Consider the following 14,638-nt stretch of genomic DNA (forward strand, 5'->3'; position numbering starts at 1 on the left):
ACACAAACCTGATTCTTTCCAGTTAAGCTTTTAAAACATAGCATAGACTGTCAAAGTTTCAGGTTTTATTACACAGTTGTTTGGGGTATTTTTACATTAAAACAATCCCAAACCATTTAGTGTAAGTAGCTCTGGAACAACTGTAGTCTTTCCCCCTGAGCCAAAAATGTATAACAAAGCTGAATGAGGAAAAAAGTAATGAATTATATTAGTATCTTGAGCATTCAAAAATGGAAAATAATTAGGCAGAAAAAAATTGAGTTTATTTGCACTCAAAAGCTACATTGATTTGAGAAAGATTTAGCTTAAACCGGCTAAAGATTTTAAGCAAACAAAGTATTTGTATCTGGCTCACATATTTCATTCCTTACTTAAAACTGTTCACTAGGAATGTGCAAAAGCAGATAATGTCACATAAGGCCAGCCATGAGGAAAACTCAAAAAACAAAAACCCCAAGACACAATCCTGTTAGAGGAATGAAGAATCCCTACTATCAAGGCCTGGCAATAGCTACAAAATCACTGTCTTGCACAGCTGTGTTCTCCTCCTAAGGGGACCAGAATCAGCTCACTGACCTGAGGAAACTTGTCTTATATTCTTAGGATCTATGTACTTAGAGGAGCCTTTGACAATGAAGATGAACCAAGTGCCGAAGGTAATACTCCCAGTTTACAAAGTATTAGAAAATTCATATTGGAAGTACATAACTATCTCAAATGCAGAAATTATTTCCAGGAAGTCATGAATTGCAAATTTTTCCCCCTCAACTGGCAATTTTTTTTAATGCAGGCTGCCATCAATCTACCAAAAATGTGTGATGCAACAAGCATGCAGCTACCAAATATGAAACTAAGCTGAGACCAAAATTGACAGGGGAGTACCTGCATATTGTGGAGGCTCCATTTCACTGATTCTTAAAAGGAAGGATGGGCTTGCGCCTCCTCAGGGTTGCAAGTACTTGAAGACTTTTAGAATGCATTATGTTTCTTGTAAAACATGCACATATACAGAGTAAAAACTATGTGGAAAACTACTAGAAGAAGAAAGGCTGGGTAGTTAAGAGCTTTTATGTAGGAAAGATGAAAATACTTCTACACCTGCACTGACAAATTAAGTAGAGATTTTCTGTAGCATTCTTTTATTACTGTTTGAAGAATTTATGACTACAGCACTGCTGTGTAAGTAGTTGCAATTTGATACAGCTAAATAAAATGAGTATCATCAAAATACTGTGGTACTGAATCTTCTTGTAATTTTATTTGAAGCAATGAAATTCAGTCATTATTTCAACAAAAAATAGCAGAGTTCACCCCTTTATTTTTTTATTTATTAATTTTTCCCCTCTCAATGTTTGGAACTTAAATGCTGTTAAACCACTTACTCTTCCAGGGACCAGTCTGGAGACCAATCAGGCAACGCCTGACGGGAATGTTCAGATGATGTTCTTAATGTAGAGCTTAACTGATATGAGATCATACGATTCCGACGTTGAAGCTCCTTTACAACACGCTCCCTAAATAAACATTATTTTCCAGTGAGACTAAGCACTTTCCAAAAATCATTAAAATGATCTCATAAAATCATAGAATAGTTAGGGTTGGAAAAGCCCTTAAGATCATCTAGTTCCAACCCTACTGCCATGGGCAGGAATGCCTCACCCTAGACCATGTTGCCCAAGGCTCTGTCCAACCTGGCCTTGAACACCGCCAGGGATGGAGCATTCACAGCTTCCCTGGGCAACCCATTCCAGTGCCTCAGCACCCTCACAGTAAAGAACTTCTTCCTTCTATCTAACCTGAACTTAGACTCATGGAATAGAATCATAGAATAGTTAGGGTTGGAAAGGACCTTAAGGTCATCTAGTTCCAACCCCCCTGCTATGGGCAGGGACACCTCACACTAAACCATCTCACCCAGGGCTTTATCCAAGCTGGCCTTGAACACCACCAGGGATGGAGCATTCACAACTTCCCTGGGCAACCCATTCCAGTGTCTCACCACCCTAACAGGAAAGAACTTCTTCCTTATATCCAATCTAAACTTCCCCTGTTTAAGTTCTAACCCATTACCCTCTGTCCTGTCACTACAGTCCTTAATGAAGAGTCCATCCCCAGCATCCCTGTAGGCCCCTTCAGATACTGGAAGGCTGTTATGAAGTCCCCACGCAGCCTTCTCTTCTCCAGGCTGAACAGCCCCAACTTTCTCAGCCTGTCTTCATACGGGAGGTGCTCCAGTCCCCTGATCATCCTCGTGGCCCTCCTCTGGACTTGTTCCAGCAGTTCCATGTCCTTTTTATGTTGAGGACACCAGAACTGCAAACAATACTCCAGGTGAGGTCTCAGGAGAGCAGAGTAGAGGGGCAGGATCACCTCCTTCGACCTGCTGGTCACGCTCCTTTTGATGCAGCCCAGGATACGGTTGGCTTTCTGGGCTGCGAGCACACACTGAAGCCGGCTCATGTTCATTTTCTCATCAACCACCCCCCCCCCAAGTCCTTCTCCACAGGGCCGCTCTGTATCTCTTCTTTGCCCAGTCTGTAGCTGTGCCTGGGATTGCTCTGACCCAGGTGCAGGACCTTGCACTTGGCTTGGTTAAACTTCATGAGGCTGGCATCAGTCCACCTCACAAGCGTGTCAAGGTCCCTCTGGATGGCATCCCTTCCCTACAGCAGATCAACCGGACCACACAGCTTGGTGTCATCGGCAAACTTGCTGAGGGCGCACTCAATCCCACTGTCCATGTCAGCAATGAAGATGTTAAACAAGGCTGGTCCCAACACCGATCCCTGAGGGACACCACTCCTTACCAGTCTCCAGCCGGACATCGAGCCATTGACCACAACTCTTTGCGTGTGGCCATCCAGCCAGTTCTTTATCCACCGAGTGGTCCATCCATCAAACTGATGTCTCTCCAATTTAGAAACAAGGATGTTGTGTGGGACAGTGTCAAACACTTTGCACAAGTCCAGGTAGATGACATAAACTGCTCTACCCCTGTCCATCACTTCCATAGCCGCATCATAGAAGGCAGGATTTCCCCTTAGTGAAGCCATGCTGGCTGTCACCAAGCACCTTGTTGTTTTTCATATGCTTTAGCATCATTTCCAGGAGAATGTGCTCCAAGATTTTGCCAAGCACAGAGGTGACACTGACTGCTCTGTAGTTCCCTGGGTCTTCCATTTTCCTCTTCTTGAAAATGGGGGTTATATTTCCCTTTTTCCAGTTGTCAGGAACTTCACCTGCCATGATTTTTCAAATATGATGGCCAGTGGCTTAATATGATCAGTCATTAACACAATTATTTTTACTATTTAAGATGTCCAGCTTTTTTATTTTATTTCAGAAGGAGTTGTGAGGTTCATCATACACTTCCCTGGAAGACAGACTCTTTGTATTACACCCTTAGACAGATTTTATTCTACATAATCATTGTCTCTGTTTTCCTAAAAGAGAGAAGCTAGCCATGGTTGCTGCAGGTTAAACTCTTAAAAACTGTAAAAATCTCCAGGGAGGAAAAGCCTAATTTTAATGTTATTCACTAGTCTGCAAAATAAGGACAATCACTAAAATCAGCAATGATATTAACAGTGTTGATTGCAGTATTCCTGCGCTGTTTGAGTTGGCAAGGCCAGTAGACTGGTTTCTACCTGAAGTGTCGTGAAACTGGTGGATATTTAAGAGATGCTGGACTCCCCAGTGGGAAAGCTGCAAAGTCATTTTGACTGCAAGGAGTGGGGCCTGGATATTGTATCAATCCGTAACTTCTGCATCTGGGTATACAAGGAGTAAGTACGTGGGATCTGATACTACATTGGAAAACTGACTGATAGTTGCTGTGCTTGGTCACCACAATCAGAACAGGGCAATAAATCAAACCTGCTGTTCCCATGTGAGTCTAAACTGCTTCTGCAGTCAGGAGGATAGGAGGAATGGGGAGGTGCTTTTCCTAACTGGTAAAGAAAAACTCAGACAGATGGATTAAACCTCCTGGTACCATTGTGCTGGTGTTCATTCAAGGCCTGACAGTGTTGGCACTTCCACCTCCTAATCTGAAGTATTACTCCATTCTGCACCAAGGCAGTAAATTAACACAGCTAGCTAAATCAGTGTTAGAACAAGGATATCATCTACCCACTTCTTTAACAATAACAAAAAAAGAAAGTCAGTACTCACATCTGCTGCTTCCATTACATACTATCATGATACTGACTTTAATGATAGGTTTTTATCCTCTCTGGCTAATTTTCTGGTTTTCACTTGCCAGTACCAGAAAAATAGATTGGCTGTAAGAACCTGCCTTGAGGCTTTAACATCTCTCTTTGTGAGCATGAGAGATAGATACCTGCTCTTGTAAAGCATGACTTTCTGAGGAAAAACAGAAAAGAAATAGAATCCTTATAACCTTTGCAGGACATTGAAGGGACACTGTTTTGATTTTATGAAAAAGACAAAAAAAAAAAACCCAAACTCTAGCCTTTCAAAGACAGCTCAATCTAATGTCAGATTTTTATATGAGAACTTTTCAGTCTTTGCTATCTTAAGATTTCTGCATACTGTTTTTGCAACTGACTTACAGACTGCGTAATGGAGCCTAGATTTGTTCTTTCGAAAACAATTCAAGTAATTGTCCTACACCTGGGTCAGGGCAATCCCAGGCACAGTTACAGTTTGGGCAAAGAAGAGATTCAGAGCAGCCCTGCGGAGAAGGACTTGGGGGTGCTGGTCGATGAGAAAATAAACACGAGCTGGCAGTGTGCGCTCGCAGCCCAGAAAGCCAACCATATCCTGGGCTGCATCAAAAGGAGCGTGACCAGCAGGTCGAAGGAGGTGAGCCTGCCCCTCTACTCTGCTCTCCTGAGACCTCACCTGGAGTATTGTTTGCAGTTCTGGTGTCCTCAACATAAAAAGGACATGGAACTGCTGGAACAAGTCCAGAGGAGGGCCACGAGGATGATCAGGGGACTGGAGCACCTCCCGTATGAAGACAGGCTGAGGAAGTTGGTGCTGTTCAGCCTGGAGAAGAGAAGGCTGCCTGGAGACCTCATAGCAGCCTTCCAGTACCTGAATGCGGCCTACAGGGATGCTGGGGATGGACTCTTCATTAGGGACTGTAGTGACAGGACAGAGGGTAATGGGTTAGAACTTAAACAGGGGAAGCTTAGATTGGATATAAGGAAGAAATTCTTTACTGGTAGGGTGGTGAGACACTGGAATGGGTTGCCCAGGGAAGTTGTGAATGCTCCATCCCTGGCAGTTTTCAAGGCCAGGTTGGATGAAGCCTTGGGTGAGATGGTTTAGTGTGAGGTGTCCCTGCCCATGGCAGGGGGGTTGGAACTAGATGACCTTAAGGTCTTTTCCAACCCTAACTATTCTATGATTCTACTCTATGATTCTAATTACATTTGTAATTCTCTTGAAGTAGAACTCTCTTCAAGAATGAAAACTGGCAGTCTTTGCCTAAGCATAGGCTCACTCTAATGTTTGGTTTATAACCAACTGTAAACAAAGTGTTGATATTATTGCAACTATAAGCAACCATTCAAGTAGCAAATTATCCTTAACAAGGAGAAGAAATTAAGTATGGAAGCTGATTCAGCTTTCTGCCAATAAACACTTTAAGAAGAAACACTTGCAGTCCCTACCAAGGAGCACCCATATGCCATGAAATGGATGCACTCTTATAGGGGTAGTAGAGAAACAACAGTCTGAAGAAGATACAATTTCTTTTGAAACAAAGGCACTCCTGTATTCATATACAGTCTAGCTCACTCTATGAGCTGAGCAAACACAGATGATAACAGCTTTTAAAATGATTTGTGCATCTAATCCAAAAGTTCTGCAGTTTTTGCCATGACTTCACGGTAAAGCAGAATCTAATTTGAAACTTAAACATACAGAGACACTTAAGAAATCCATCTTTAAAAGATCTAACCTCAGGTATGGAGATATCCCCTCCAAAACCTGCATCCCTACTTGTGAAAGAATGGAGTAATAACAAAGTAGTTTACTACAGTTAAACAAGACACCTGATTCTCAGACCTGTGCTACAATCACATCAAACTGCTTCTTTTAGCCATCTCATTTATATATTCAAAATAATGCCAGGTACTGTAATATTTTATACTCAATATACCCATGAAATAGAGAAGTACTACTGTTTCACAGATAAGAAAACAAATTAAGACACCAGGACTACATAGATAAACTCACTCATGAAGCAGGCCAGTGACTATTCTCTGGCACTGTAGCCAAATCAAATGAAATAGCTTGTACATATCCTCTTCCCATAAAAAAACACTCCGCAAAACAACAAACCTACCAACCAAAACCCACAAAATAACAACCAACCAACCAAACAAACAAACAAAAACAAAAAACCCAAAACCAACCAAACAACCGCACAACAACAGCAGCAAGAAAACCCAAAGCCAAACCAACCAGCACACCTTACTTTGGCCATAATGCCATTTGGGAACCATCCCCAACGCTTTCTGTGCCTCAGGTAGTACGCGGTAGAATGCTGGCTTCTACTGGCCAAAATCATTCCAGTGTACTAACAATTAAACTGTATGGACAAGTGTACACTGTGTGTACCCCTCAAGTCAATGCTCTGACCTGGGTTAGTTCACTAGTCCAGGTGTAGCCAAAGGTTGCCATTCATATTGTCATAGTAGACAATAAATCACATTTATAGCCAACTAGTCACCTAGACTTCCACTACAGGTCAAGACAGGCATCAGTATCAGTGAGTGAAGACAGATGAGCATGTTCAGGAAAGCAATCCATCCCATTGTAAATCCGTCAGTTCCAGAGGGCAGTTTATCTCAGTGTCTCATTCTGTTGCCTATACAAGGAACCTGGACAGCTAATTTAGACAGCTGAACAGACTAAACTTAGCGACATGAATAGCCTCTGAACACACAGGAGATGTACGACAAAGCAAAGCCGAACTTTGCTGTTTATTCTACTGATTAGTCTTAGTACTGTATTGCATTTCACCCCAATTAGATGCAGTAAACACAATACAAAAACATACACTTGCCTTTCAGTGCGCTCAGTCCCCAGCTGTCTTTTGGTCATATCCAGTTCCAGCTCTAGCTGAGCTGCTCTATTTCTGAGCTGAGTAAAATCTCGAGTCTGCACAACACTGTAAAGCCCATACACTTTAATTAGATAGTAATCACAATCCTCCAGGTATGTTAAGAAATATGATTATCCAAAATTAAAAGGGCAACTGTACCATCCAAATGAGATCAATAACATTTTTTGAGTGAAATACAACACTACACAGAAAAGTCTGTTAGGGTATAGCTGAGGAATCAGGAGAAGGTTTTTGGTATTTTCTGCTTTTAAGGTAACCAACATACATTGGACATTTGAAAATGCAGTTAGATATAAACCCGTTATCTGTTTGCCTATACAATTGGGAAGAATGAAAAAAGAACTCTGCAATATTCCCCTGGTCATTTACTCACAGTTTATCTTCAGCTGCAGAAAGCTGTTCCTTGAGCAACTGAATTGTAGAGTCTTTTTCTTGCTTTGCTATCTGTGACTGAAGTTCTTTCTCATGACTGGACACAAGCAAAGATTCCAGGTTTTTCATAGCTGCTCTTTCATTTCCCAGTTGTTTTCTCAGCAGCTCTATTTCAGAATAGGATGACTCACACTTGCTCTGCAGCTAAAGAAAGATTTGAAAGTTTTAGATGTGTTAGTTAAGATCCCTGGATATTAGAATAACCTTTAAAAACAAAAAGAAAAGAGGAAGTCTGGAATCAGTGACCAAAATTTGCCCTCACTCTAAGATGGATAATTAGTGTTGTATTTGCCCTTAGTCAAAATCCTGTGTCAGATTTATAATTTCACACAATGCATATATCTGAATATAAACGCATTTGAGACTAATGACAAAATGGTATGAAATATATGGACCAACGGATTCTGTAGACAGAGTCATTAAAGAAGTTTTACATTTTGCTCAGGCAAAGTGCAGGAAATGACACCTGGTATAACAAACCAATATCTGCATTTTGTATGTGAACCATTTGTGTGTTCAAACAAAGAAGATATGAGAGAACTCAGGTCATAGGCCAAGGGGAGAAGAAAGAATATTTTTCAATTTCCAAAGCAAAACGCAAACTTCTTGTGTACTAAACTAAAATGCTTCTTCAGTCTGAAAGATTCAATTTTCTGTCAATCAAAAATCTAGTTCTTTTGCTGATAAACAGTTTTGATATCCTGCTTTTGTATTTCAGAACAAAAGAATACTGAAAACTGTAGACAGCATAAGTTACAGGAAAATAAACAGTATTAGAAATGCTGAAAGAACAATATTATTCAGCATCAGGTTTAGTTTCCATTTTTTAATATATATATATATATATGCTGCAATCTAGTACTGCAGACTTCCGCATTGGAATACTATGCAAAATAAAAGCCCTATCTGAAGGTTATACATAGCTGATAAAACTCTGATTGAAAGGTATGAAAAAATTAGCAGCTTTACCCACAGGGTTTGGAAAAGGCATAAAGGTTAAAAAGAATGCTAGAAGTCTGTAAAGAGCAAGAAACTCAGCTGGAACAGAGGATGGATGGGACAGTGATAGAATCATACTGGAAATATCTAAGTAATCTGAGTATGTATGAACAATTTTTCAGAGTCTATCCAAGCTGAGTTTTTAAAAATTGCCTATCAGACACTAATTTTGTAGGCTTTGTAAAAAACAAGCTCAATTGAAATTGATTTTCAGGGAAAGTTAAGGAAATTTATTAAAGAGATATTGATACTTCCTAAAATAGTCAAGTATTTTAAAGTTCATGTCAAATTTCTTTGCTGATGAACTACTTCAGCTGTTCTGCTTGCTTAGTGACTAAATGTAAAATCTGAGATATCTTTCAAGATGATCTAGATGATATTTGAGGCCCCTTCCAACCCAAACCATGCTACGATTCTATGAAATCTCTATTCATTTTGAGGCTCACTCTACAAACTAGGACCATGTACCAGTTTTATTATATTTTTTAAATATCAATCTGCCACACAATCTTCCTGTGTTGTTTTGCTATTGTTATATTCTTATTCACTTTCTGAACAGCAGCAGTTTAGTCCCTTTTGAGTATCTAATGTGCATGGCTAGCCCTCCTAGCCTACATGATATTCAGGAAGCAGAGATGATCTGCAACAAAAACTGTAACAACTGAAAACCAGATGATAGCTTGTATGTCTGTAATGTATTTATAAAGCTATGCTGTGCATTTCTCTCCGAGTTCTGCAGATTTTCAGGTGGGAAGAGGCTCTTTGGGACATCTAAAGCAGTGAAAAGAAGGTTGAAACGTAGAAGCAAGAAAAACAGTGACAGAAATGTAAAGGTGGTAAAGCACTAGATATGCTTCAGCTATGCTGTGGAGTTGTGTGCAACATTATGCCTTCTGTCATTCCACACGAGAGCATTTTATAATTTATAATGCATATTTATTTCCTTGAAATATGCAACTATTTTTTAAGATTTTTTTCCAAGTGTGACTAGTGGAGTTCTAGTCATGTCATTAAATAAACTCAAACAGTACAGCTTATTGTTGCAAATATCTCTAAATATGAGAAGTGGCATTATTAAACAGTTGCAGGCTTAAAATACTACCAGATCATTTCACTATGATCTATGAACTATGGAAAGAACAATTTCAACTTACTTGATCCATCACTTTTTCAAGGGAATCCACTTTCTCTTTCAACCTGCAGTTCTCAGACTCTGTACTTATCAGTACCAGTCTAACAGAGCTACAATCTGCTTCTGCTTGATGGCATTTTGCTTCCCAACTTTGTCCTTGTTCACGGGCTTTGTGGTGGTTCTCCAAAAGCTCACAGTTCTCTCTCTCCTAACACATAAAGCTTGCTTGTTTAATAATTTACAGTAAGCTTCACAAAATAGGGATATGTATAGATCTACAGGTATGACATGATATTGGATGTTCTCTTTCCACTGAAAACTTTGCCACTCAGCCAAAACATTAAGAGACTTCTCAGGAACCAGTGTTTTGTTCAAGATGGCCACGTTTTAATGCTCAAAAGACATCTGTTAAAAATGGCTAGATTAACATTACAAATATGATGTACACAAATATATTGCAGAAATATCTTTTTAAATTAATCCCATATGGTAATAAAGACAAAAGAGTTCCAAGTCTCTGCATGATTCACTACCTGCATTTTTAACTTTAATAAACACACACATGCATATATATGTGTGTGTGTATGTATATAAAACCACAATTAAATATACTGCATTACTTGTATGCTGTGAAAACAGCTAAGAAAATGTATTTAATAAATCCATATTGGTAGAATGCAAATAAGTTTTGGCTAGGAAGCAAATTCTTTCATGGAGATATTGTTAAATTTTTATTTTTAGTTAAAACAACAGCTTTTATTAACAGGTTTAATCCATATACTCACTTTAGACTTCAGTACATCTTTCAGCCTGACAATATCTGTGTTTAAATTCCGCACTTTCAACTTCGTACCATCGAGCTCATTTTGGTACTTTTCTAGTTTTTTATACAATACCTATGAAGAAAGATTTGTTTCATAATGTATAATATTTGTACCTTTAAAAAAAGCATTACTGCATATCTAATGCCTATGGCTTTATTAACTCATTATTTAAAGGCTACATAAAAACTAAACCATGTATATTTCCATAAACAAAATTTGCATTTGTCAAAAATATTTTGTTTCTTTGACTTAGAAATAATGCTAAGCCTTTTTAAGAAGAAGAAAAATGCCAATAAATGAACGTAGCAGTCAAGAAGGAAAATACAGATGGTTTATGTAGGAGCTAGATGGTCATAACAAAAGAGCTTGTCCCATTTAAGGAGCAGGGCTCAGACTCAGCTCCCTCTCTTTTACATGTTACTGTCTCTCAAAAGCCCACATCTGAAAAAGCAGAAGACAGCTAAAATAAAATGAATTACCTAATTAAGTGGCTATCTCCTAATTGGGAGAAATAAAGGCTCAAGTATGAGGAAAAGGGACAGAATTTCTCACAACTATTGCTTGAGAACGAGAACAGAAAGAGGAAAAAACTGCAGAAAGGGTGTCTGGAAATGCTCTGTTCAGAAACCTTTTCTTCCTTACAAAATTACTAGAACACTCAAGTGCATGAACTGGGAGAAGGTGTGGAGGGGTTGTGTGTGGAGAAGGCTATGGAGAAACCTCTATTCCTGCTGCAAAAAAATGCTGTCAGTTCTTGAGAAAGGTACTCTGGAAGTCTCTGAACTTTTCCAGTAAGCCCAAGTGAAGAAACGAGAATGCTGCTTTAAATATTTCAAGTGTCACCTAAATTAATGGAACCACCTAGAGGAACAAATACATATTATAGAGACAAGCCTGTTAAAAAGTAATTGATCCTGTGAGACTAAGACTTTTTTGTTTCTAACTGCTTCTAAAACCATCCAGGCATTACAAAGAAAACCACAAAGCTTTCAAAACTAGGTAAAAGCAACAGGAGGCTGTGTTTTGTAGCAGCTGACCTCATCAGTATCGACTGTGATTCTGAGAGAAGGTAAAGAATAGTGATTCCCTGGAGTACCTTTGGTGGCGAAAGCTACTATGAACCTTGACTTTTCTAGGATACTCAGAGGCGCCAAAGAAAAATGATTAGTATGTTTGAGAGAATAGTTATTTAGAATGAGAGTTGTCTCACCTAATACTTGCAGTGCAGAATTAGGCACCTGATCTGTTAGCTGTGCTTCCTCTCTAATGAAGGGAGACCGGTAAAATGAATCACTTTAAAAACTGATGGGATGGGGTGAATCTCCTTCTGGAGGACTTTTCTTCACTTAAAGGGGAGCCTTAATAACTTAAATTTTTCATATACCTAACATCAGGTGAAATTAATTTGCTCCTTCAAAACTGGTAGGTGCTTCAAAAGGAACAGAAAGCCAGAGGAGCATAAAGTATTTTCCCAGACATCCTAAGCAGTAGAGTAAGTGCAGAGAAGAAAGACCAAGTATCAGAAAGCCTAAATGAAGGCAAGAAGTTGAAGAAAGAAAAAGAAAAAACAGAACATTACATAGTGATGAAGTTTCTACAAGAATTTAAGATTAAGTTCTAGCTGATTGGAAAACACACTGATGCATAAGCATTGTGTGTGCATGAGGTGGCACTTCAGTTTAAGTGTTTTTACTACTTTCATTAGGAACTGCACTCAGATAAGTACCACAATAGATAATGTAAAATAACCAAGTATTTCCAGCATCTTTTATCCAAAAGCCACTTTAAAGGAACATAAATATAATATTATTGCCAAAGTTTTGAATCTTATTAGAATGTATACTGTGTTCAATTATTAGCAAGTCAAATTCAAAAGCTTTTAAATACTCTGGGCCACTGACAGTGCAGTATACAAAATACTTGCTGCCTTCTTTACTTTTCCATATAAGCAAGTTATAACTGCCACATTGGTTTTACCTGAAGATCAAAAAAAGCATTAATTAGCTGTTCCTCAGATAAACATCCAAACCATCACATAAGAAGAGCTGGTCCTCATTGTACAAGTGAGCTGAGCAGTAAGGGGAAAATCAGAGTTTGACAAATGAGCTTAAAAACTAGTTTGCAGATTTACTTCTGATGAGAGGCCAGCAATTCTACGCACTACTTTAGAAACGCACCATTTTCCTTTTTTAGTCAAGGGTTCTCTGTACAAATATACCTGATTTTCTTGCTTAATACTAGAAAGATGCTCTTGTAACCTGTCATTCTCCTGAGCTAATGATTCTCTGTTCTTGTTAGCCTGTGCAAGTTCTTTGGTGGTTTCTTGTAGCTGTTGATCCAAAGTCGTGATATCTTTCTCACAGATACAAAGTGCTTCAGAAGATTTTCTATACAGCAAATAAAAAAATCCTTCAGGTATGACAATACTGTCCAACCTAATACGAATGATAGCTCTACCATTGGTTAAGTTTGCAAATCATGAAACAAAACTGTAACATTTTAACTTTTAATAAGTAAAAAATATTTATACATTAGCACATCCTATGATTCAGTTTTTGAGTTAATAAGTTATTCAAAATCTGATAATGGTCTTACAGTTCATCCTTACTTTATGGAACACTCCAACTCAGAAATCAGAATCTTGAAATCTGCAATTATTTTCTCCTTGAAAAGAAATACAAAATTAAAATAAAACTCTTGCCACTCCTCAGCATAAAATGGAAAAAATATAAAATAATATTATTTCTGTTTCCTTTTATTCAGCTAGCTGATTAATTTAACTAGTGCAAAATGGACTGTGGTTTTCTAAGTTTCATCATGTATTGTTTAGAGCTGAAAATTCCAATAATCTAGTTTGGCAAATAAAGGAACAAATACTATCCTCTGCAGAGTATAATGGTCTTAATTAATTTTTTTAATCCTTTGTGATTGTATAGGTAGCATTTGTCTCACACTCCCAAAACTAAATAATGTCTTCTGCCTATCAGATGTGTTATCACAACTTTTCTACAATGAATAAACTACCAAACTCTGGTAGTTTGCAAGTGATAAAACAAGAATTCCATCACAAATTTTATTACTTACTCCCTTGTCTTTGGATACAGATATTAAAAGAAACATAGACAGGCTAAGGAAATGTCTTCCACTGAAGACACAGGGTAGATGAGACATCCACCTCTTCTCTAAAATGGACACCACAATTTACAGCTCTAAAAATACAAAGTCAGTGCTTATGGAAATATGATTTTAGCCTATCCTGCCATGTTAAAAATCAATGCAAATTCTTGAGTTAATAGTTGAAACAGTTAATAATTACCTTCTTGATTTTATCCTAAATCAATATCCAGGTGACTTTAGCTGAAGTGAAAAATAACATTTCAGAACAAAGAACTTAGCAGCTTCATTACATAGTTTGAAATCACACTGTGCAATATACCTTAAGGTGAAAGGAATGTAATTCAGGTGCTTCTTCAATGACAACAAAGGCAATATTATCTAGCACACTGCATATTTAACATCAGTGGACCCCAAAGAAGAATTTAGGCTAAATTTTATGATAAAATATTTATTGGCTAATTTACTCTTCTCCACTTCAGAAAAAAGTACTTGAAGTCTCTTCTCTCGATAAGTATAAACCAAACAAAACACCAAATATGAGATGACCAACACTGCTCAAACCTACTGCTGCTGAAGTCAGTGTAAGTTTTATTGCTGTCTTGAAACTGAAGCAGAACTAGGTCAGCACTGAGCACTGTTGTAGATGACAATAAGTGTGATGATTCAACAGATCCTTTACCCGTTTACTTTTTGTGACTGTTTACATGTTAGAACATACTTTAGTTGCCAGGCTTTCCTCAAAAGTAGCAATCTTTTTTCTTCCTTCTTCCACACAGCCTTGCAAAGATGCCTTCTCTTTATTGAGTTGTGCAACTGTTCCTTTCAAAGCACATATCTCCTCTTGTTGTACAAGACTTTGTCTTGAAAAGTTATCTGGACACAATCAGAAAGGTCTCATTTGTATTAATTCAACCCATTTGAAATAAAAATTCTTTTGGTGCACTTCTAAAGTATAAAAGAATATGGCAATATCTCCTCTTCAAGAAAACACTGAAGCATGTACCTTTTAAAGATACACAGGTAATCCAACTG

General features: G+C 38.3%; 1 protein-coding gene across 3 annotated transcripts in view; it reads right to left on the reverse strand.

The window, feature by feature from the left end:
* Positions 1–1,344: 1,344 nt before the first annotated feature.
* Positions 1,345–14,638, reverse strand: part of TSGA10 (testis specific 10) — a 32,044-nt gene continuing 18,750 nt past the window's right edge. For all 3 annotated transcript variants that reach the window (XM_065677671.1, XM_065677670.1, XM_065677672.1), the window contains 8 exons: positions 14,325–14,479; positions 13,098–13,153; positions 12,708–12,876; positions 10,451–10,561; positions 9,688–9,873; positions 7,476–7,678; positions 7,043–7,147; positions 1,345–1,514 (listed from right to left, as the gene is read on the reverse strand). In XM_065677671.1, coding sequence (XP_065533743.1) covers positions 1,379–1,514; positions 7,043–7,147; positions 7,476–7,678; positions 9,688–9,873; positions 10,451–10,561; positions 12,708–12,876; positions 13,098–13,153; positions 14,325–14,479 — 1,121 coding nt within the window. In that variant the 3' untranslated portion in view covers positions 1,345–1,378. The remainder of the gene's footprint in view (positions 1,515–7,042; positions 7,148–7,475; positions 7,679–9,687; positions 9,874–10,450; positions 10,562–12,707; positions 12,877–13,097; positions 13,154–14,324; positions 14,480–14,638) is intronic.

The sequence above is a fragment of the Lathamus discolor genome, chromosome 4, assembly GCF_037157495.1.
Source record: "Lathamus discolor isolate bLatDis1 chromosome 4, bLatDis1.hap1, whole genome shotgun sequence".
In the NCBI taxonomy this organism is placed as follows: Eukaryota; Metazoa; Chordata; class Aves; order Psittaciformes; family Psittacidae; genus Lathamus; species Lathamus discolor.